The sequence below is a fragment of the Stenella coeruleoalba genome (assembly GCF_951394435.1).
Source record: "Stenella coeruleoalba genome assembly, chromosome: 19".
NCBI classification, from domain to species: Eukaryota; Metazoa; Chordata; class Mammalia; order Artiodactyla; family Delphinidae; genus Stenella; species Stenella coeruleoalba.
The window spans coordinates 3197618-3222055 of NC_137165.1; the positions used below are offsets into that span (position 1 = coordinate 3197618).

General features: G+C 55.4%; 1 protein-coding gene across 2 annotated transcripts in view; it reads right to left on the reverse strand.

Moving 5' to 3' along the window:
- The window catches only part of LRRC75A (leucine rich repeat containing 75A), a 65570-nt gene that overhangs the window by 24301 nt on the left and 16831 nt on the right, over nucleotides 1–24438 (reverse strand). The window contains exon 1 of one of the 2 annotated variants that reach the window (XM_079904787.1): nucleotides 9533–10030. The exons of the other annotated variant lie outside the window; for it this stretch is intronic. Coding sequence (XP_079760913.1) covers nucleotides 9533–9784 — 252 coding nt within the window. The 5' untranslated portion in view covers nucleotides 9785–10030. Of the gene's footprint in view, nucleotides 1–9532; nucleotides 10031–24438 lie in introns of those variants that run through there. 2 annotated transcript variants of the gene reach the window in all.

Sequence of the window (24438 nt, forward strand, 5' to 3'; positions counted from 1 at the left end):
GGGTTGCGATCCAGTGGCAGTGCGGGGGGGCCGCGGGGGCCTCCGGAAGTTCCTTACCCGCCTCCCCCAGACGTCAGCCCTTGGAAGACAAGTGTAACAGTCGGCGTTCTCCAGAGGAACAGACCTGATAAGAGGGGTGTGTGAGAGAGAGAGGGAGGTGTGAGGAATAGTGACTGTGGGAGCCGGCAGGTCTGAAGGCAGGCAGCCTGGGGCAGAATTCCTCCGCCTTTTCTCTCAAGGGACTTCAACTGATCGCCTGAGGCCGACCCACACTACACAAGGTCACCCGCTTTACACAAGGTTGACGGATTGCACGTTAATCTCATCTAAAAAATATCTTTGCGGCAGTATCTAGACTCACATTTGACCAAAAACTGGGTACCATGGCCTCGCCGAGACGGCACATAAAATCAACCCCCCCCCCCCCAGACTAGGGGTCTTTACCACTTTAAATCTCTAGGTCAGAGGCAAGGCCCGGGCACAGCCTCCGAGAATCCGGGGGAGCAGAGATGAGTCACGCAGGACAGGGAGTCCAGCTCGAATGCAGCTCACACCCAAGTGCAGGGGTAAGAGGTCCCCCAGGTCCACGGCCGCGGCGAGGCCCTGCCTGCCTGCGCTCCAGCTCAGCTGATTTCCCCAAGACCTTTTCTCTGGGCAGCGGGGGGGTGGGGCAGGAGTGGACCCAGGGAAGGAGCCCTGGCCAGGTGGACTCTTCCCCATCTTAAGGCCCTGCCTCGGGGCCTCACTGCCCCACAAGTGGAAGAACCAGGGGCCACAGCCAGCAGCAACAAGAAAGAATCAGTGAGCCTCAAAGGCTGCAAAGGGCAGTGTCCTTGGGGAGGGAGGGCCTTTGCCTGGTCTCTGGGAGGTCACCGAGTTTGTCCACAGCTTCCAGGGACCCTGGGAGGGCCGGGTTGGAGGTGGAAGTGGGTGAAGTGAAAGGGCCAAAGTGACAGGCCCGCGGAGGCCCAGAGCCTCCTGCCCGGGTCCCAGGTCTCTCTCCCGGTCCCAGGGTCCCTGGGTTCTGCCCACAGGATTTCCTTGGTGGCGTCTCCCCACCAAAGCCTGGCCCAGGCGCAACACACCGGCTCTCACGTCCCCAGCCAGCTGCCTCTGCTCCTTTGGGTTTCCTGGCCACCTCCTGCCAGCTTTCCAAAACTGTTTCTCCAGTTCCATCCTGCTGCCCCCTCTCCTATTCCAGGCCTGCTCCCCCAACTTCCTGAGCCTCTGGCCCCCTCACAGTGCCCACTTCTGGGCCCTTGCGCGTGGTCCAGCCTCCCACTGAGATGTGTCACACCGAAAACATCTCTATTATTCTCCCCCTGCTTGACTGGGCCGATTCTCAACCAGCAGGTGATTTCTGGAGAGATGGGAATTCTCAGAACAGGTAACTTGGAAACTTGTGTCTGAGCTTCCATCTCCGAGAACCTCCCCCCTCCCATGGTCCCTGGGCTGGCAGCTGTTTGGAAACCCCGAAACTCCGCAACTGCAGAAGAAAATAGAAAACGTAGATCGGCCGATGAGAATGATAAGAAGTTCAGAAGACTGGCTCGTACTAGGAAAAACTAAACTGAAGGGAGTTATTTCATCTGGAGACGTGCAGGTTATTTACAGGGGGTGCAAGCATCCAGACCTAATTTCCCCCAGAATCAGCAGAGGCGGGGATGCAAACAGTCTGGGAAGCTGGGGAGGGATTCCTGGTCCCCAGGACATGGGCGAGGGGCTGGAGTCCTTGGGAGCCCAGCAAGGAAGGACTCTCTGATCTACCTGTGTCCCCCCTGATGCTCCCCCCTGAGCCTCACTCCAGACTCACTGATGTCTTTGCATCTGTCCAACGCCCTTGGAGAGGCAGGAGTGTTGATCTGGAACCTTCTAGAAGAAGATACCCGATCGTTTCAGCTCCCTGATTCAGGAGGGAGAGGGCAAGCGTTCAGCTCAGAGGCAGAAATCATGTTCTGGCTGACACTGCACTGTTCCCTGCCGTAGGTGATGTAGGAAGGCCATGCCCGAGGGGGCAAATGGGAGAAGGGGTGAGCCTCCTGACTGGCTTCAGCTGATAAAGACTGAACTTCTGTGCACCTTCACCGAGGATGCTAAGTACAGCTGTGCAGGATGCACACTGCACAAGGGTGTCTGGGTGGAGCTGAACTCACCGAGCCTTGACTTTGTCTCTGCCAACCAGAGAGGTGTCTTCTTCTACTTCTCACAAAGGCACCTGTATGGGCCAGGAGCTGCCTTACATCTCACTGAAGGACTGAAGCGATGAGGCACCACTGGGCCACCTGGACTCACTCACTGAATGGCCTTCGCGCCCCCAGAGTCCTTGGTTGCCGGGAGCAGGGGCGTGGCCACGCTCCACTGTGCGGGGACCACCCTCTCCTCGGGCTGTGCTCCACTCTCCACCTCCTCCAACTTCATCTGGGCCTCCACTGCCACATCATCCCACTTTAACAAACAAACCACTGAAAAAGTACCACTCGGAGAATGTGCTGGGGGACAGGGGGCCAAGGGGCCAAGGGCCTGGGAAGGGGGTGTGGACAGGAGAGGCACAGGCCTGAGCACCAGGACCGCTGGGAGGGACCAGGCAGGGCAGGTGAGACAAAGTCCCAACTAGGAAGTGGGGGGCTGGCGCCCTGCAGCTCCCAGCCCAGCTCCTGGTCCATTTGGGAGCCCCGAGGGAGGAAGGGTTTGTGCCGGTGTGCAGAGGTCAGCCCCAGGGGTCTGCTTCCCTCCAGAAGCCCCTCCCCGTGTCCCAGCTCTTGTACAAGGTGGGGACAAGGGAGTGACATCAGTGCACGACTGTGAATCCGGCTCTTGTGGGAATGAACGGGTCCATCCCTGAATCCACGGGAGCCTGGTGGAACCTGCGTGGTGACAGGGAACCTCAGTGGTCATCTCAGCCACACAGCCCTTCACTTTGTTGGTGGGGAAACTGAGGCCAGAGAAGGGAAGGGGCTGGCAAGTTAGAGCCTGAGCCAGGACCAGAGCCGAGGTCCCCCCAGTTCCCAGCGGCCACCAGAGCGGAGCCCTTTCTCGGAGCCCCGCTAAGCACCTGCACCAGCACCGGCCTCCTGGATCCTCACAACCCCTCCATGAGGTGGGGGGACAATTACTACTGTCTCTTCTGCCTCCCGGGGCCTAGACCACTGCCTGGAAGAGCGGGCACTAGACCGTGGGACACGTGAAACACTCTCAGGTCTTAGTTTTGCTCATCTGTATTTTCTTGTTTTCGTACAATGATGATGCGCTGCTTTTATAATATTAAAAAAGAAAACCCACCCTTTTTGCTTTAAGCAATATGCTGCTGACCTCACAAGACTATTTAAGGAGCAAAATAAACAGGAGAAAATGCTTTATGGGCTGGGAAGCAGCACGCAGGCGGGAGGGGTGTCTCCAGCGCCTGACCTCCCGCCCAAGGCACCGGGCACCGACCAGACCAGACAACCAACCCCCCAGCCGCTGACTCCCTCCAGTTCTCACGGCCCCCATGGCTGCCTTCCTGCCATGGAGGCTGGGGCGTGGCGGCTGCAGAGGGAAGCTGAACAAGATGGGGCCAAATAACAGAGACGAAAAGTCTGCTTCTCGCCCAGGAAGAGAGAGAGACAGAGAAGGCCCAGGAGGCGGGCAGGAGAGAGGCAGACAGAGGCCGGGAGGCGGAGGCCAGAGCAGGCAGGGGCAGCCCTGGAGGTGGGCACAGACCTCAGGTCCAACGTAAGGCCACCCTGCAGGCAAACACTGACATCCTCCACTCTCGCCCGACTCTGCGTCTATCCTGGTTAAGATGAAGTTAGAAACATCAAAATGCCACATCCCTTGAGCAGCAGCCTTCGGCAGAACTCCATATGGCTGCAGCAGCCAGGAGTTTGAGCTAATAAAAGTTAAAAAAAAAAAAAAGGCTGGGAAATGTTCCCAGAGAGCCACGTGGGCTCTGCTCGGGCCAGTGGGTGGGGTGGGGAGGAAAGCAGGCACTGTAAGGCCCGGCCCCCGCCCCGCTTGGCCCGTCAAGGTCACTGCTCTCATCAGAACAGCGGACTCTCCCAGCGACAGTGATGGGGCCCGCCGGTTTACACAACGGCTCCCACCCCCAGTTTCTCCTGAGGAGAGTGGATGTGACACAGCCGGAGGGCCAGGGCACGCAGCATAGGGTGGGGGGGTCACCCTTGTCACAGGCCGCCCACGGTGCTGCTCCTGGCGGGAAAGTGACGGGGGCAGACGGCTGGCTGACACCTCCACTCGGGGTGGGGATCTCCCCAGATGTTGACCCCACCCCTTGGGCACCCCGATGGGGAGAAACCCTAATCACCTGGATAACCCTTCTGCAGGTGGCTCCGGCCTGCAGGCGTGTGTGGGCTGTGTGGGCGGACTGGCGCAGCCGCTGGAACCCTGAGGATGGGGGAGGCTGTACCAACAATGCCTCCGGTTACTGGCAGGATGACTCGAGAGGTCTGAGCCAGACCCTGCTGGCTCCTGAGCGAGGACACTTTGGGGGGGTGGGGCGGGGGGGGGGAGCGTCCCTGAGGACAAGCTTAAAATCCTCTCAAGGATTTCCTGTGCCCGGTATACGATCTGTGGCCTCTGCCAGCAAAGTGCACTTGGAAATGAAATGACTCTGGGCACGGGGAGGGTGCCCCGATGCCCCAAGGCGGCGTTAGGCAAGGCGGGGGGGTGGGGGTCCGCGGTGGAGCCCAGGCTGTTTGTGGGCATCTCTGAGGGGGCGGGCATTAGCTCTAGCAGAGGGCCCCCTCCGCACCAGACCTGAAGCCAGGATAGCTGGCCCAGCCCCGGCCCTGCCGTCTCCCCGCCCCCCGGCCATACTGAGGTGGCCGTGTCCTGGCCTTGGAAACCAGTAGAGCAGGCCCTGGCATGGGATTCCTCCTGCTTCTGCAGCCCTGGAAATGCCCAGCCCGGTCAGAGAGCAGCAGCGTTTAAAAAGGCAGGTTTCTCTTTGCGGATGGAACAAACATGATTCAGCACAAGCAGCGAGTGAGGAACGTGGAGGCCAGCCTCCAGTCAGGCTCCACTCTCTCCCGCCACCTCAGCAGAGGCCCTGCGCTGCACCTGCCGAGCGGGATCCCCACGGAGCCCTCGGAGGCCGGGCACCATGCCACTCCCCTCTCCAAGAACACCACCGCCTGGCGGGCCGCCAGGCCACAGCCGATCCCTATGGACACCGCTCCCAGGAATCCAACCAAATGACAGCAAACTCGCCAGATCTCACGACCGTACCAGCCGGCCGGGCAAATAAGCCCCTGGACGCACAGCCCAGATCCAAGCGCTTGCCGAGGACATGCCGTGACAGCGCATCCCCAGCACACGACTCACTCGAGGTTGCAGCAGCTGGTGTTCAACACAAAGGCAGTGGTGGGGTCTCCACCCTCAGGGAGCATGTGACATAGCCTGACAAAAATGGACAGAGGGGAAAACTACGTCTGTAGGGACGATTAAATCCACACAGCCTAACCGGCACCCGGATCTCAGAGCCCTGGGCTGACGTGGCTCAGAAGGGTGGCCTTGGAAAGGTAAGGAGCATTCCGCGGAAATGAGGAAGTGCATCCCAGGTGGAGAAGAACGAGATCGAGGCTGAGGGTGGGGAACTCCCTGCTCGTTGTCTGGTGGCCTTCCAAGCTGCTCGCCTAAGCAATCCTCTTGGGGGGTTGTCGGAGGAAAAAGCACCCAACCTCCAGGCTCCCAAGGGCCCTCCGCGTGCTCGCCCCTTAGCCAGCCTCCTGGGGCAGCCAGACATCCTCGTTGCTGAGGGTTCCCTTCTGCACTTCTGGTGAGGCTCACGTTCCCAGGGGCCACAGCGTCGGGCTAAGCCTGGCACAGCTCTGCTCAGCGGGGCTGCGCCACACTGAGGGGCAATAAGCCAACCCGACCAGACCCTCTTTATGGGAAAGCAGGGAGGAGGCAGCCACCTCAGCCTGGGGTGTCCCGGGGAAACTGAGCCCTTCCTCTGGTGCTCCAGGAAGCTGGCTGATGGCCCAGTCTGGGATCTGGGGACTCACAGAAACCACTGCTCTGAAGAGATGACACCCCACCTCCCTTGTAGCTCGGCACTTGCCCTCTCTCCATGACTAAAGGTTACTTCTTCCCCAGGGCTCCTTGAAGATGGCAAGCGTGAGCCTAAGACTTAGGAAGCAACATCTGGGGAAGGGTGAGGCCTGCAGGAACGGGGCCGGGGGAGGGGAGAGGAGCGGCCTCTTCTATCCACAGCTGACTTCTTTCATCCCCATGCCGCCCCACACTGCTTCTGAACTTGCAGTGAGCTTTTGACCCGGACTGAGCCCTGGTCAGGTAGACAGAATCTGAAACATCCTGGGCCCGGCCGGAGAAAGGGTATGAGACCCTGCCCGCAGCCCGCCCAGACCCCAAGCAGATTCTCCTGTTTCTTATCATCGTGGCCGGGAGAACGAGTCTTGATTTGCAGAACCAAGGCAATTTCACACACTTTGTAGCATTTGCTCTGCTCAGTACCTCAGATACCCTCTGGGAAACAAGGAAACACCACACAGAGGTTATCAGCTGGGTCCAAGGTCAAAGCAGACTGAGGACCGGAAGGCAAGCTGCCCGAGCTGACCCTTGGCCCCAGGCTCTTACTGAGATGACACAGCTCCTACAGGGAAGGGGGCGGCTCTCTGCTCCTTCCAGGCAGCTGGCAGCTTCCTGGCATCCTGCCGGCACCCCCAGCACAGCTCGGCATCCTTAACATGAAGGAGGCCTCCTGATTCCTCTCTGGCAAGGGACAGGCTCGGACAGGCTGGAGAGTCTCCCATCAGGGAAACCACCCCCCAAATCTCAGGTTGGAAAGAGTCCTAGACTCAGAAGCGGCAGCAGCGGCAGCCACCATCCTCCAGCCCACCGTGAATTGCCACACGTGGTCCCGGGGTCTCTAGTTCCACATCCTGAGCCTGTAGCAAGTCATATGGTCGGGGGAGGGGAGGTCCCAGATGGGGGCATATCCTGAACTTGAGGTCTGCGAACCCTCCGAAATACTTGCAAGATTGTGAATGTTGCTGCACTGGTCTGGGAAGAGTGTCTAGAACTCTTTCAGGGCCACAAAAAGCTCACGGACTCAAGGGGGTGAAGAACCACAGGGACTGAGGACCTCCAGCCTCCTCCCCCCCTCGGGCTCTGGGCAGCCACACACGTTGTCAAACACAGGAGCAAGTGCGGACGCCGTGGCTGTTGGGCTGCCACCATCTCTGCCTGTTTCTCTTCATCAACGCCACCCTGCGCCTTGTGGGGCTGTGACAGCATCCCAGCAGGACCAGCCCCTGAGCTCTGCACACCCCGCCTCTGCCCACTGTTACTGATGAGGCCTTGCTGGTCCCCCCCCCCCCCCCCCCGTGCTGAGGCCCCGGGTGTTTGCACCTCTCTCAGTGACTTCTCATTCCCTTTCTGAACATCACCACCTCCAGCCTAGAGGAGGAAACTGGAAAGGAAAATACGATTTAGGAGAAAGCCACTTCAGTGCACAGCACAGATGCAGCTCTACGTTCCTCCAAACAGCCTCAGGGTCCTAAAAAACCACCTCTTGGTTTCTCACAGACATTTGGACACCCGGGGCTCCCCTCCCACACTGCCCAGGGCCCACCGCCACTTCCTGGAGGGGCCCTGATCTGCAAGTTCTAGGCAACACAGCTCTCCAGGCGCCTTGGGCAGGCCCGTCACTGGCTCCAGAGAGGCCCACAGACCTTACCCAGAGGTCAGGAAAGCCCAGCACATGGCTGGAACTGGAGGGCAAGTTATGCTGCTGCTTTCACAGAAAAGGGTGAGCCTGGCTAACCTCTGCCCTCCATCAGCCCTCGCAGTCCTGCCACTGAGAAGGGTGTCAGGACACCAACAAGGCACTATCTCTCCGGAAATGCTCTCTGTCTCAGGGACCCTGTGGGGGGGTCCGAAACGAGCTTCCCCAGGATGTGGAATCACACTCAGCCTCGAGGGTCTGCCTCACCCCGCAGGCCCCAGCGGACCGACTGGCGGCACTGTGCTCTTTCACCCTCCCAGAAGGGCTTGTCTGGACCTCCACCGTCAGCCCCTCCACGGTCCTGAATCCTCCGAAGCACCCACCCCGGTGCGAGGGAACAGCACATGATCAGAAAAACCTTCTCACTGTCTGGTGTGCAAATGGATATGATGGTCTGGAAAATCCATTATGCCGTTTGAAAGCAAAACAGTTTCCACAGAGGCCATACACTGGTTTCCAGTTTTTTGAAAGACAAAGAAATACACACCAAGAAAGTTATGTGGTGTGGAATGTCATCTTTCTTTGATGACTGGGCTTAAGAGAAGGCACCTGGGGATCCAGTGGCATCTCAGGCAGCCTTCCGGACGCTGTTTGGGAAAGTGGAGGCCAGAGCAGAAGCCTCTGCTTCCCTCTCCCTGTACAGCACACACCTTGGGAACATACACTCCAGGGTAACCCACACCACATATAAAGGGGGTTGGGGGTCTGCTGCAGACTCCAGGAGGGATGTGGGTCTGATTCGATTTTGGAAGCTCCTCCCGGGAAGGTTCTCCTACAGCCTCTCTCATCAGTGATGGAGGAACTTCAGAAAGGCCACCCGAGAGGCCCCCTCCCCCATCCCCTCCGGACTCCACCACTAACGGGGTCAATCTAGCAAGAATACGGGCTTGGACTCAGCTACCCTCACAAAGCCCCGCCAAGACAACCTCCGGGGATGCAGGAGGTGCACCCTCCTGCCTCTCTGCGACTCCACAAAATCCACGGAGCAGGCCGCCCCCTCCCTCAAAAGAAAGTGAGGAAGGAAAAAAGCCAAAGAGAGGTGGGGGACAGCGTCAGCCCCAAGGCAGCCCCAAAGCAGAGGAGACCAGCCAGATGTGCAAGGACGGTCCCTAACCAGCGGGGCAGGGACGGGAACAGGCTGAGGGCAGAGTGCAGGCAGCCTCCTGAAGTCCCTGCAGATAGTCACGCAGGAACCCAGTCCAGCCCCCCCCGCCCCCCTCCACTGCTCCGCGGGGGCCCCCGGCTGAGCGCCTGCCAAAGTTAGTCACAGGAGAGAAAACCTTGTCGCCCACCCGAACCGCCATCCGGGATGCCTCTTCTCCAGGAGGCCTCCCGGGTGGGCAAAGCCCCTGGGGACTGGCATCTATCTCACCAGCCCCAGGGCTGCGCCCTTGGACGCCCCCTGGGGAAGCTGACGACTGCGCATTCCTTGAGGACCCTTGACGGGGGTGACTGCCGGCGGGTAGAGGGGAAGAAAAGCGCCTTGGCCCAGGCAGGCATCCCCTCCCACGAACCGTCCCCGGGACCAGCCTCCTCCTCCTTCAGTCCTTGCCTGCGGAGGACTGAAGCGGGGACATTATTCCAACAGGTCCCCCTCAGCCGGGCCTCACCGGGCCAGCCTTCCTCCGCCCTGTCCTGAGGCCTCGAATTCAGGGGCAGCGTCGAGGCACCTGCGGCGAGACCGGGCTCCATCCCCGCGAGCAGGGGCCCGGGCGGTGCCCCTCGGCGCTCCGGGGCCTCTGCGGGAAGGGGCGGGGCACCCCCGCGCCCCCTCCCGGCGCTCACCTGGCGCAGGTGCTGCAGCAGCGTCCCCGCCTCCTCCCGCCGGCCCTGGCGCACCATCCGCAGCAGCTCCTGGACCATGCCGACGCGCCGGTGGTAGGGGGGCAGCCCCGAGCCGGCGCCCGCGCGCCCCGCCTTGTCCCCGGCGCGCAGCAGCAGCGACGCCCAGAAGTCGGGCCGCTCGCGGCGGGGGCCGGGCGCCGCGCCGGGGCTGGCTCTCTCCGCCAGGCTGCCCTTGGTCTGCCGGGTGCCCATGCCGCCGCCGCCGCCGCCCGCGCTCTCCGCGGCGGGCCGCGACGCCGCGTCCCCGCCGCCGCCCGCCCCTCTGCCGCCCGGCGCGCGCGCCTCCCGGGCGGCAACTTTCGGGGAACTGTTGCGCGCGGGCGGGCGGGGGCGGCGCGGCGTCCGCGCTCCTCCTCCGCGCTCCCCGGGCGCGCTCCCCCGGCGTTCGCCGCCCGCCCGCCGGCCCCGCCCCGGCCTGGCCGCCCCGCCCCGCCCCCGCCGCCGCGCGCCTCCCAGGCCTCGCGTGCCCCTCTCCTCCCCTCCCCGCTCCTCCGCTCCTGCTGGGCCGCCCGGCGCCCCCTCCGCGTGGTCCCCGCGCCGCGCCCCCTGCCGGCTGCCGCGCTGCGCCTCCCGGGCGGTGGCGCGGGGCGAAGGGGGCGGCCGGGGGTTTCCCTCCCGGCCGGCACCACTCTCCCCAGATGCTTCCATGACCGCGCGCGGGTGAGGCCCATAGGAGGGGAGGGGAGGGGAGGGGGCCCGTGCGCTCGGCGACGTGGGGAAGGTTTGGAGCATGGAAGCTGTGGGGTGGGGGGGCGGGTCTCAGCCCCGGAGTCGGGTTTCTCAAAGCGGGCGCCGCTGAGCATCAGAGCCCAAGTCGTCCGAGGGCTGGTTGAGAACGCAGACTCCCGGGCCTCGCCCCAGACCCGCCCGATGAGAGTTTCCGCGGCGGGGCCTGGCGAGCTGCATTTTTAGCCAGCCTCTCGGCTGATTCTGACGGACACTCCTTTGAGACTCGGCCAGTGGCGGCGGGCGGCGGGCGGTGGTGCATGAACCAGAAACCAGGTGCAAGGCTGCGTGTTGTGTGCGTGTTCTTTTAGGGAGAGCCCATTGCTGGCATCAGTCAGTGTCAAAGGGTTTGGACCATCCAGGTGCGAAGAACAGCTGTCTTGTCTTGCTCTCGCTCTCACACCTCTGGAGAAGGGGCCTGGGGGTAACCCCCGTGCGAAAAAGCAGAAGCATGCCTGCAAGCAGCCCCACGGCACGTTCCTACCGTCCCCTCCCTTCCTGGCTCCACGCCAGACCAGCCCTCACCCCCTTGGTGCGGCAGATCCCCCGGGGTCAGACGGTGGTAGGAAAGCTGACCACAGCCCTGCCAGAGAGAAGGCTCAGGCACCTGGGGACCTCCTCTGTCGCGACCCGGACCACCCTGGTCTCAGGGTCACGGCTGCGGGAGGAGCAGCAGTTGTGTCCTTGCCTCTGACCCAGGCCCCGGGTGCTGCTCGGGGGAAAGGACAGCGTGGGATGTAGGGCAGGAGAGTCGGATCCCGAATCAGAGAGAGCTGAAGTCCACTGTGTCCTGAGCCCGGAGCGTCAGGCAAGTCCTCAGCTCCCTCCTGTGCCGCGTGGGAGGAGAACACTGTGCCCTGAGCTGGGAGGGTAAGAGGAGGGGTACAGAAACTCCAAGCAGGGTGCACGTGCCCCACAGAGGACTCGCCTCCTCCCACTCTGTGAGTGAACGCTGGGTCAGCCCCCAGTACCTGGAGGGCGGCCTGTGTGTCCCCCAGCTGGCTTCCTCTGCCCTCTGGATGCCCCACTCGCAAGGGCCCACCTCTGCCGGCAGAGAACGCTCAGTCTTCCTGAAGGCTGGCTTCGCAGGGCTGGGCGACACCTTCCAAATTCACCTGCACCCTTTGTAGAACACTCCTGTTGGCATCTCCAGAGAACCCCGGCCAGGAAACACTTCGGTGCCTCTCATCTCTAACCTGCAGGACCACGAGGCAAAGTGGCCTCCAGGAAACGTGCTGACCAGGCCCCTCCCTAGGGACGCTGGGCTCCACTTCCCTGGCAGGTTGGCCGGCGGGAGGGCGTGTGGCTGGAGCAATGCCATCTCAGTGGAAGAGGGCCCAGGCCACCCCCGCTGGGATCTGAGTGCCACCCCTTCCTCTCCTCCAGAGACCTGGTTCCGTCCTTCTCCTTGCTCTTAATTTCACCCCCAATTTTCCTTCTTTTCTGGCTTGTTCTCAGTATGTAATCTCAAATCTCTTCCATCTATTTAGAAAGGAAACTTGTATTTGCTCCCACCCCTCCGGTTCCCAAGGCCCCATCTCTCTCTTCTCAGCCAAGTTCCTTAGAGATACCTTGTATGTACGTCCATTCATTCCTCACCCACTCCACTTTGGCTTCTGGCCGCACCACGTCACTGAAATGTCTCTTGCCAGTGACCTAGTTGCTAAACTCAGTGACTACTTTCAGTCTTCATCTTCCTTAAGCATCATCTGATCCTGTTGCCTACTCTGTTTTGATGGAAACTGCACTCCCTTGGCCTGTAAGGAACTGCTCTCCTCCAGGCTTCTTTCTTGACGTCCTCTGGGAGCTCCCTTTCTTAGCCGTATCCTTTACTCATTGCTGCTACCCTGGGTGCGGCCCCAGACCTCTTCCTAGGCAATATTTTTTTCTTTAAATTAATTAATTAATTAATTAATTTTGGGTTGCATCGGGTCTTCGTTGCTGCACGCAGGCTTCTCTCTAGTTGCAACGAGCGGGGGCTACTCTTCATTGCAGTGCACGGGCTTCTCATTGTGGTGGCTTCTCTTGTTGCAGAGCACGGGCTCTAGGTGCGCGGGCTTCAGTAGTTGTGGCACACAGGCTTCAGTAGCTGTGGCTCGAGGGCTCTAGAGCGCAGGCTCAGTAGTTGTGGTGCATGGGCTTAGTTGCTCTGCGGCATGTGGCATCTTCCCAGACCAGGGCTCAAACCTGTGTCCCCTGCATTATCAGGCGGATTCTTAACCACTGCGCCACCAGGGAAGCCCTAGGCAATGTTATTTATACTCATGGCTTCATCTGACATGCACACACTGATGACTCTAAGTCTCTCTCTCCAACTCACAAGCTGCTAAGTTAACCTGTCACTGAATCTTGGCTGCTGGCAGAAGACATGACGCTGGGTCAGAGACGCAGGACTTTCTATTCAGGCACCCACAGCACCTAGCGTGAGCATCAGCATATTTGCATCAGTTCCCCTGGCCTCTGAGTCCTGCAGGAGCAGTGTGCTGGGCCCAGAGGGATTCTGCGCACGCAGCGGGTTTGCACCACCAAGGGTGGAGGACACCCAGCTTGGGAATCTACTGCTTATATAGGAAGCTCGTAAGCAAGCCAGGAGGAAACAAACAGCGCTGAGAAGTGGTCCAGATGCAAAGTGGCCAGGTCCTGCCTTCTTGGCACACATGGCGAGATGTGAAGGAGTGAGAGAGGCCCGTGGAGGATTCTCTCTTCCACCAGTGGGTACTTCAGACTCCAAAAAACGAGCACATCTCCTTCCCAACCTGCCTGCCCTGCGACCTGCCCACTCTGAGCTCTGTTTCCTGTGAGTAGCGGCAGCCAGAAACCCTGGAGCCACTGTGCACTCAGGTCTCTGAGCATCTGTGTCTGGTCCCCGAGTCCAGGTGATGGTGCCCAGGGTGGTAGCTCTCATCTGTGTGTTCACTGCGTGCTCCGTCTCGGGCTTTGTGTTCTCCAGTACAGTGCTCTTTCATCCTTTCAACAGCTGTGAGGTCGGTCTTACTATTGTCCTGACTTCACAGCTGAGGAAATGGACTCTGAGAGGTTAGTATGGGCGGGGTGGGGATTCACACTCAGGTCTGCCTACCCTGAAAGCCTAGCTGTGAATATGACTTGATATCATGGACCCTACTGGATACACATTACACGGTACAGCCCCGGCCTTGTGGACGACCTGTCGTTTTCACCCCAACCATTGCGTCACAACAACCTTCTTTCTAACTTGTCTCCCCACCGCCAGTCTTGCCCCTTCTAGTGCATCTTCCGTGGAGCAGCAGGCGCCATCATTCTAAAAGAGGAAACACGGTCACAGTCACACAGACACACACAACCTCTCGCCCTTCAGTGACTTCTATCCCTTTCGGTCCAAACTACTCAGCATGCATTGCTGTTCTCCAGGTGCTACAGTCATCATCCTGTGTTACTTATACCCGTCCCAAGATGCCATATTCCTCTTTTTTTTTTTTTTTTGGCCATGCCGCACGGCTTGCAGGATCTCAGTTCCCTGACCAGGGATTAAACCCAGGCCACGGCAGTGACAGCTCGGAATCCTAACCACTAGGCCATCCGGGAACTCCCAAGATGCCATCTCCTGTGCCTTTGCACACACTGCATATGTTCCTGGGATGTCGTCCTTCACCTCCTTAACAGATGCCTAGTCCTTCCTCAGGTCTCGGTTGGTTTAGGTATCACCTCCCTCAGGAAGCCTTCCCTGAATGCTTCCCAGGCCTGCCTCCATGTGACTACAATACCCTGTGAATACGACAGCGTATCTTGTTTCTACCGTTCGTTGGCACGTGCTGCTAATCTTCTGCCTGGAGCATCCTTCTTCATCCCTTCATTGGCCAATCCCTCTTCTTCCCTTGCCTCCCACCAGTCGGTTAGGTGTCCATCTCGTGTTTCTCCAGGTCTGACCGCCTGTGCCGATACTGCTGTCGTGGCTGGTGACCTCATCAGGGAGGAGCTCAGCAAACATTTGCTGAACGAAAATCCCGTGGGCCACCCCCCCCCCCCACTCCCCGTGCACAGCAGGCACTCAGGAACCAGAGCACTGATATGCCGGTGGGGTGTGTTGACATAGACGACCTTCAGGAAATCCATTCGCAGGCAACTGAGAAGCAAACGGGACAAGAAAGTTGAGAGCGCTAATGTAGCTTGTTCTCTCAAGAAACTTGCTTGTGCATATGGGCTGGTGACCAGAGGGACACGGGGCAGAGAGGCTGCTGCTGTTCCTTGTTGGTGGCTTGTTACAAGGGAGATGGATCATGTACTTAGAGGGAATTTATCCTTTCGGTCATTCTCTTCTACGCAGGTAATTTTTGTAACATGAGAAGCACTGGCCTTTTTTCACCATCCGACTTGCAATTACGGAATTCTCATCATGGTCTTTCTTTGAACACTCACTGCAGTTTCTTCTCCTGTTGTAAGAATTTGAAGTATAAGATGCCTAGTTGAAAATTAAAGCTCTTTCAGATTATATAAATGCTTAAGTAGAAACATCTAATGTATGGATCAAACACTAAATATTTTTATCCACAATTCAAGCTCTTATTGCTGCAATACATTTTATTATTTTTTTAATTTTACTTTTTAACATCTTTATTGGAGTATAATTGCTTTACCATGTGGTGTTAGTTTCTGCTGTACAACAAAGTGAATAAGCTATACGTATACATATATCCCCATATCCTCTCCCTCTTGCATCTCCCTCCCACCCTCCCTATCCCACCCTTCTAGCTGGTCACAAAGCACCGAGCTGATCTCCCTGTGCTACGCGGCTGCTTCCCACTAGCTATCTATTTTACATCTGGTAGTGTATATATGTCCATGCCACTCTCTCACTTCATCCCAGCTTACCCTTCCCCCTCCCTGTGTCCTCAAGTCCATTCTCTACGTCTGCGTCTTTATTCCTATCCTGCCCCTAAGTTCTTCAGAACCATTTTCTTCTTTTTTTAGATTCCATATATATGTGTTAGTATATGGTATTTGTTTTTCTTTCTGACATACTTCACTCTGTATCACAGACTCTAGATCCATCCACCTCACTACAAATAACTCAATTTCGTTTCTTTTTATGGCTGAGTAATATTCCATTGTATATATGTGCCACATCTTCTTTACCCATTCATCTGTTGATGGACACTTAGGTTGCTTCCATGTCCTGGCTATTGTAAATAGAACTGCAATGAACATTGTGGTACATGACTCTTTTTGAATTATGGTTTTCTCAGGGTATATGCCCAGTAGTGGGACTGCTGGATCATATGGTAATTCTATTTTTAGTTGTTTTTTTTTTGCGGTACGCAGGCCTCTCACTGTTGTGGCCTCTCCCGCTGCGGAGCACAGGCTCCGGACGCGCAGGCTCAGCGGCCATGGCTCACGGGCCCAGCAGCTCCGCGGCACGTGGGATCTTCCCGGAGCGGGGCACGAACCCGTGTTCCCTGCATTGGCAGGCGGACTCTCAACCACTGTGCCACCAGGGAAGCCCCTATTTTTAGTTTTTTAAGGAACCTCCATACTGTTCTCCATAGTGGCTGTATCAATTTACATTCCCACCAACAGTGCAAGAGGGTTCCCTTTTCTCCACACCCTCTCCAGCATTTATTGTTTGTAGATTTTTTGATGATGACCATTCTGACCGGTGTGAGGTCATACCTCACTGTAGTTTTGATTTGCTGCAATACATTTTACACTGATAATATTGAACCCTTTTCTTAATAATCATGCAAAAATGTTTTGATAGCCCTTTTTACAGCAGAAGAAACCAATGTTTAGAAAAAAGTAAAGAGTTTGGCCAAAGCTTCCTGGAGAGCTGGAATTCAAAACCAGGTCTGCGCTGCTTGAGAGAATATAAATGCTCAACGTAATTAAAAATGTTTTGTTTGAAAATGTTATGTTGGTGCCGCTCATCTCTGAACGTGGGGAGAGGACTTAGCGGGAGGAGCTCAGGAGAGGAAGGCTCCTGCCCAGGTGCTGGGAGGTGGTCCAGAACATCACTGGAGGGATGAGCTTCAGACAAGCCTCAGGGAGACTCCAGCACAGATTTGGGAAAGGAGGAAGAGAGACACAAATAAGTTTGCAGATGGAAGAGAAACTAGGGGAGTAACTACCTGCTAAGGTGCCAGGAAGGCAGGGCAGGGGCTTGTGAAGGGAGGTGAAATGGGACCTCCACTGAGGGGAGAGGCAGCTGCCAGGCAGCTGGAGGGGAGGGCAGGCAGGACGAGCACGTGCAGAACCTTCTGTAGGCGGGAGACAGGAGACAGTGTTAGCGTGAGGGTTAGGGTTAGGGGACCACACTTTGAGAAGAGCCGGAAGAGCTGGGTGTGGGCAAGAAGTGAGCAAGAGCTTTTGCTCATTAAGGTCGCCAAGGGGCCAGTTCTGGGCTCAGAGGAGTTCCAGGCGTCCCTGAAGAACCGGCCCTGAGCGAACACTAAAGACACACACGCACACACGCACAGGCACGCGCGATGCAGGGGCCCTGTCTCTTAGTCCATTTTCTTCTCGAAGGAAGACCCCTTCCCCCTTGCAGGGTGCTCCCCCCTCCCCCCCGCCTACTTCTCTCCCAGCAGCTACTCCCACACGTGGTCCCTTCTTCAGGGCCCCTGAATGCTGCCCTGTGCTGGGGATGAATGTGAGCCCCTGAGTTTGTCCCAAAGTGCAAGCAGATCACCTGTGACGTCCCAAACGTGGGACCAGCTCTCATCAGGAAGCTCGAAGCCCCAGGACAGCTGGCCCAGGCCTTTGCCGGAGAGGATTTAGAGAAGTGGCCTGGGCGGGGAGAAGGGCTGGCAAGGGCAGGAGAACGAGCGAGCAGCCAGGGCTGCACAAGTTCCAAGGCTCCCCTTGCAGATGGAGCTCCAGAAGGACCGTCCTGGGAACAGCCCACCCAGTGCCACTGAGAAGTGCACGCAAGGCTGACTGCACGATTTCCGTCTACTTCCCAAATTGCTTCTTCGTGGCTCCATGCGTGACTGGCTTTAATTTGGTTATTTAGTTAGTTATGTAACAAGTGCCCATGAACTCACCATCCAAAACAAAACGAGCCAAGCCAGACCTATGACAACAACCGACATTTCATCGTAGGGTTCCCTGTATCCCATCACCCTGACCCCCTGCCTTTCTCTTTATATTAACATTTCTCTCTCTAATGGAAACATCAAACACATCCAAAGCTAGAGAGACTAGTGAATCCACATGTCCTTGTCCAGATTTTAACTTTTCAAATCATGCCCAGCTCTTGTTTTACCTGTTTTCTCTGTTCCCACATTCTTTAGGTGGTTGTATTGTATTTATGCGATCCTAAAGGGTATCTATTTTTAGTTTGGTTGTTTTGTGTCAAGTAAATATATATATATATAATTTATATATATATCAATATATATATAATGATATATCAAAGTATATCTTGCTCTGTGTCATTTTTTTCAGAGCTACTATTTTCACTTAGTATTGTGTTGGGAAGAATCATGCCAGTTGCCACCTGTCACCGTAGTCTGTCCGTTTGGTTGGGGTATCACGGTACACTGTATGAATGTCCCTTGGTTTATTTCTCCACACTCCCGCTGATGGCCATTCAAGTTGTTTCCAGCCTTTTGCTACTGGGAAGAGCGCTCTTATGATTATTCTTTGACGTTCTTGCCGTACCCCTGGTAGAGCTCTAGAAGTGGAAAGGTGTGGCTTCAGGATTAACAGGGGGTTGTTTCCCACCAAAGTACCGCCCCACCCCCAAGACTGTACGAGAGACCCCTCCCCCATCCACAGCCTCTTCTCCTCCCTAATGTTGGTTATTGACAGGCTTATTAATTTTTTCCTATTACTCTGCCAATTAAAGTATCCAGCTGGCCAAAAAGTTCGTTCGGGGTTTTCCGTAACATCTTATGGAAACACCTGGACGAACTTTTTGGCTAACCCAGTGGAGCGTCACTGGGGCCTTAATTTACATTTCCTCGATAACTGGTGTCTTAGCTTAGGCTGCCAAACAAAACACCACAGATTAGGGTTTGGCCTTGCTAGGGACTTGTCACCCCCTCCTTCCTTCCTGTTTCCCGCTTTGGGAATGGGAATGTCCATTCTAAGCCCCCCAGTCCGCCGGGGATGCTGGCTAGCCCTTCACCTGCTTACTGGCCCGTGCGTCTCCTTTTCTGTCAAATGCCTGTTCACCTCTTTTGTCCATTTTCAACTGGGCTGTCGAATTTGTCTTCTACTGCCGCTATAACACATCCCCACAAACTTGGTGGCTCAAAAGAACATAACTTTATTAAGCTACAGTTCTGGAGCCAGAAGTGTGACGTGGGTGTTGCTGGGTAAAATCAAGGCGCTGGCAGAGCGCGCTCCTCCTGCAGGCTCTAGGGGAGAATCTGTTCCTGCGCCTTCCCGGTGCCTAGCGGCACCTGCGTGGCTTGCTCATGCTCCCCGTCAGCAATCACATCACTCTGACCTCTGATTCTGTTGTCACATCTCTGCTCTCTCTGACCCTCCTGCCTCCCTTGTACAAGGACCTGGAGATGACATTGCCCCCCGCCCAGAAGTTCCAGCATCATCTCCCATCTCAAGATCCCTCGCTTAGTCATATCAGCAAAGTCCCTTTTGCCACGGAAGCCAACATATTCAGTGGTTCTGGGGATTAGGGCGTGGACATCGCTGAGGACCACTGTTCTGCCTGTCACACTGCGCTCTCACCTTCTTCATGGTCGCTGTGAGCAGAGCCCTGAACAGGATGGAGCAGCAGAGGCCAGTCCCACATGGAGGTACCTGCTCCCACCCTCTCCACCGGGCCCCTGCAGGTGTTTGGGGAGAGTGCAAAGCCCCGCCACCGCAGACCCTCTGAGCCACGGGACGGTCCATGTTCCCAGGTGCCAGGAGACATACCTGCCTCATGTGTCCTGACAGTGTTTCACTTCTTCCCGACATGTTATATTATTCAAAGCGCTTTCCCATCCACACTCTCCCTTGGCTCTGACGCTGCCACAGGCCGAGTGCAATGGGGGGACTGTGCTGGAAGCTTCCCATCTCAGCGCTGAGACTAGCATATCCCATGCTCCTAACCCCCAAACTGGGGGTCTTCCTAGGATGCTGAGCTTCAGGGGAGAGACCCAGGTGACTTGTGAGGGGGCCTGGTTCTAGCCTCCCCTATCAACTGCCACATGGTGAGAGCTGCAGGGTCATGGGGCAGGGCTTAGAATCACACAGTCCCTGCTTAGACTTAGAATCTAAGTCCCTGCTCAACCACTTACAGCTGTGTGACCTTGTGCAGGTGGTTTAACCTCTCTGGGCCTTGGTGCCTCTTCTATAAAAGGCGAATATTGATTGTACCTGCATTTCAAGGTTATTATGAGGATAAAATGAGATCGTGTCTGTTACTGGCTTACATAATCCATGACATACACTACACTTCATGAATGGCAGATAGCAAGTTTAATAGATGACTACAAAAACAAACAACCTGATTTAAAAGTGGGCAAAGGATTTGAATAGACATGTCTCCAAAGAAGATGCATGAATGGGCAATGAAAAGACGCTCGACATCACCAGTCATTAGGGAGATGCAGATCAAAGCCACAATGAGATACCACCTTACGCCCATTAGGATAGCTACTATCAAAAACAAAAACAAAAAGTAGGAAGTTTCAGGGAGGATGTGGAGAAACTGGAACCTCTGTGCACTACTGGTGGGAATGTAAAATGGCACAGCCAACATGATGGGGAAAAGTATGGTGGTTCCTCAAAAAATTGAACACAGAACTACCATATGATCCAGCATTCCACATCCAGGTATATACCCCAAAGAATTAAAAGCAGGGACTTGAACAGATATTTATACACCCATGTCCACAGCAGCATTATTCATAATAGTTGAAAGGTAGAAGCAACCCAGGTGTCCACTGATGAATGAATGGCTAAACAAACTGTGGTCTATACATACAATGCAATACTATTCAGCCTTAAACAAGAAGGAGATTTTAACAAAAGAGAAGCAGAGTCATAGAAACAGAGGACAAACAAGTGGTTGCCAGAGGGGAGGGGGTGGAGGGAGGAGAGGTATAGGTGAGGGAGATTAAGAGGTACAAAGTTTCAGTTGCAAAATAAATGAGTCAAGGGTATGAAATGTACAGTGTGGGGAAAAGAGTCAATAATTACGCAATGTCTGTATTGTGACAGATGGTAAGCAGACTTACTGTGGTGATCATTTTTAAATGTATAGAAATATCTGATCACTATGTTGTGGAACAGGAACTAACACAGTGTTGCAGGTCAATTATACCTCAAAAACAAACAAACTCATAGAAAAAGAGATCAGAGTCGTGGTTACCAGAGGCAGGGGGAGGGGGGAAAGGGGAATTGGATGAAAGCTGTCAAAAGGTACAAACTTCCCGTTATAAGATAAACGCTAGGGATGTCACGCACAGCATGATCAAGATAACTAACCCTGCTGTTAGACAGGAAAGTTATTCAGAGAGTAAACCCTAAGAGCTCTCATCACAGGAAAACCTGTTTCTGTTTCTTCAATTTTGTATCTCTGTGAGATGACGGATGTTCACTGAACTTACTGTGACAATCACTTCATGATGTGTGCGAGTCAGATCACGATGCTGTCCACCTTAAACTTACACAGCGCTGTATGTCAATTATAGCTCAGTAAAGCTGGAAGAAAACGAAGAAGGAAACTCCGATACATGCTAAAACATGGATGGACCTTGAGGACATTGGCTGAGTGAAATAAGCCAGACACGAAAAGACTACATGATTCCGCACACCTTAGGTCCCTGGAGTCGGCCACTTCATAGAGACAGAAGGCAGAAGGGTAGCTTCCAGGGGCCGGGAAGGAGAGGGACGGGAGAATTAGCGAGTAATGGATACAGAGCTTTCAGTTCTGCAAGAAGAAAAAGTTCTATAGATGCATGCACCATAACCTACCTAAAATGCCACTGAACTTTATACTTAAAACTGGCCAAGATGGTACATTTTAAGTTCTGTGAATTTTATCACAATTTAAACAAAACTAGACAGACACAGGAGTTTTGCCACATTCGGGACAGTGTGTGCCTTAAGACTGTTCTGGAACCCAGGGGTTTACACAGTCCAGAACATGGTATAAGCACCACAGCACCTCAGCAGCTGGTGTGGCCTGCATGGCCCCTCTGGATATGGGAGGGCACCGATGAGTCTTCACCTCTCACCCTCTGTCAAGCTTGCATGCTGGGGCTGCGTCCAGGGCCCCCGGTGTAGAGCGCTCCATGTAAGGGCACCGATGGGTCTCCACCTCTTGCAGAACTTCCTTCCAAAACAGAGCCGTTGGGGCTCCCCTGGTGGCGCAGCGGTTGAGAATCCACCCGCGAATTCAGGGGATACGGGTTCGAGCCCTGGTCCGGGAAGATCTCACATGCCGCGGAGCAACTAAGCCTGTGCGCCACAACTACTGAGCCTGCGCTCTAGACCCCGCGAGCCACAACTACTAAGCCCATGAGCCACAACCACTGAGCCCACGAGCCACAACCACTGAAGCCCCTGCACCTACAGCCTGGGCTCCGCAACAAGAGAAGCCACCACAATGAGAAGCCCGTGCACCGCAACCAAGAGCAGCCCCCGCTCGACGCAACTACAGAAAGCCCGAGCGCAGCAACGAAGACCCAACGCAGCCTAAATAAATAAATAATTAATTAAATTTCTAAAAACAAAGCAAAACAAAAAAGAGCTGTCCCTTCCAAGGACTTGAATAGACATTTCTCCAAAGAAGACACACAAATGAGCAGCAGGTGTGTGTAAAGATGCTCAACATCACTCATCATCAGAGAAATACAGATCAAAGCCATGGAATATCACCTCAACCTGTCAGAATGGCTGGAATGGCCAAAAACCCGGCAAATGGCAAGTGTTGTCAAGGGTGTGGAGACTGTGGAGCCCTCGTGCACTGTTGGTGGGGATGTGAAATGGTGCAGCCACTATGGAGAACAAACAGTATGGAGGTCCCTCAAAAAAACTAAAAATAGGGGCTTCCCTGGTGGCGCAGTGGTTGAGAGTCCGCCTGCCGATGCAGGGGACACAGGTTCGTGCCCCGGTCCGGGAAGATCCCACAAGCCGCGGAGCGGCTGGGCCCATGAGCCACGGCCGCTAAGCCTGCGCTCCGCAAAGGGAGAGGCCACAACAGTGAGAGGCCCGCGTACCACAAAAAAAAAAAAAAAAAAAAAACTAAAAATAGAGCTACCATATGACCCAGCAATTGCCCTTCAGGGTATTTACCCAAAAGAATCGAAAACAGGCTCTCAAAGAGAGATTTGCACTCTCATGTTCAGACCATCATTATTCACAATAGCCAGGAGGCAGAAACAAGCTAAATGTCTGTTAATGGCCGGATGGATAGAGTAAATGAAACCTATACATGCACTAGAATATTGTTCAGCCTTAAAAAAGGAAGAAATCCTGTCATGTGCTTCAACATGAATGAATCCTGGGGACATTCTGCTGAGTGAAATAAGCCAGTTACACAAAGCCAAATCCTATATGATTCTACGGATATGAGGTGCCTAGAGGGGTCAAACTCATAGAGACACGAGGTAGAGCAGTGGCTGCCGGGGGAGGGGAGAGGGGGAAGTGAGCAGTTGTTTAATGAGTATTAGTTTCAGCCCTGCAAGATAAAATGTGCAAGAGATTTGCTGTACAACAATGCATGTATAGTAATAGCACTGTACTATACACTTACATATTTGTTAAGCAGGTGCATTTCATGGTATTTTTTTTAACCACAAATATTAATAATAAAATAAAGCACTGTCCCTTCCCAGTCTTAGGGCAGCCACGCCCTCCCCTGGGTCCCACCACTCCACTCACCCCATCTAGAACCACCTTCCCTCCCCGCCCCCATCTGTGGAAACTGAAGCTTAACTCATTGATCTGCTTCTCCTTGGGAACCAAGTCCTGCGTGGAAGCTTCCATCAGGTGCCCCCAACATTCAAAGAAACTGTAAACTGCTCTCCCTGCCCCCCTCCCCCAAGGAGAGCCTAGACTGGCCCTTCTCACAGGAGAAGGAAATTGCCTTTTCCTTCTTCCGAGCTGCCTCTAGTTTGTGGTTTACTTATGCAAGCAATGTTTGAGTGTGTGCCGTGTGCTAAGCGCTGTGGTGGGCTGTGGAGACATGACAGTAAAAAAGGACAGCACCTTGCCTCAGGGAGTTTACTCCTCAGCAAACACACAAGGTAAACTTCAGAAGGTGTCAAATGCTGTGATGAAAATAAACAGAGGGATATGACAGAGTCATGGAGGTGCCCTGAGGAGGTCCTTCTGAGGAGAGAACATTTGCCTTGAGACTCGATGTGAGGAGAATGGAGCGGGGAGGGATAGCATTCCAGGCAGAGGAAACAGTTTGTGCGAAGGTCCTGGGGCAGAAAAGACCTTGGCACATCCGAGGAACACAGGAGGCTGGTGGGGGCTGGGGGAGAGTGGACTGGAGGGAGGCAGAGACGTAGCTGGAACGGGTGTGTGCAGGGCTGCCTGGAGCAAGTAGGCTCAGGAAACTATTAGCTACTAACGTGCAAGGAGCTCCACAAAGGACAGCGCCTGAGGACATCCTTGGGTTCTCCCAGGTCTGTAAACTGCTGCCAGCATGACTGTAGGTCCCGGCTTCCCGACCTTGGGCATGCATCTGAGCCACCTGGAGGGGGCTTGTGACGACGCACAGGTGGGCCTCATGCCAGAGCGTCTGATTCAGGAGATCTGAGTGGGGCCCAGACTTGCGTGTTTATGAAGTTCCCAGGTGATGCCGACGCCGCCAGTCCTTGGACCACTTTGAGAATCATGCTCTAAGCAGGTTACTGATTCTCTGAGTCTTTTCTTCACCTGTGAAATTGCCCTTCTTTCCTGGTTGATGTTACCATCAAATGAGATAAAGCCCTTTGTAAAGAATAAAAAAGACACACAGGGGGAATGATCAACTTGATGTTTAATAATCACTGCACCCGTGTGTTTCTCACAACCTACAAGGAATGTGCGCACGTTAACGCTGCAGCGGGTGCCTTAGGAGCGTAAGTCTGGCTGACTCCCGCACGACGTGCACGCTTGAGCCCAGCGGTGCCGCAGGGGACGGACGCCTGCCTGGCCTGCCCCGGGGGAGCCTGGGATTCGCTCCTGCTGTTCAC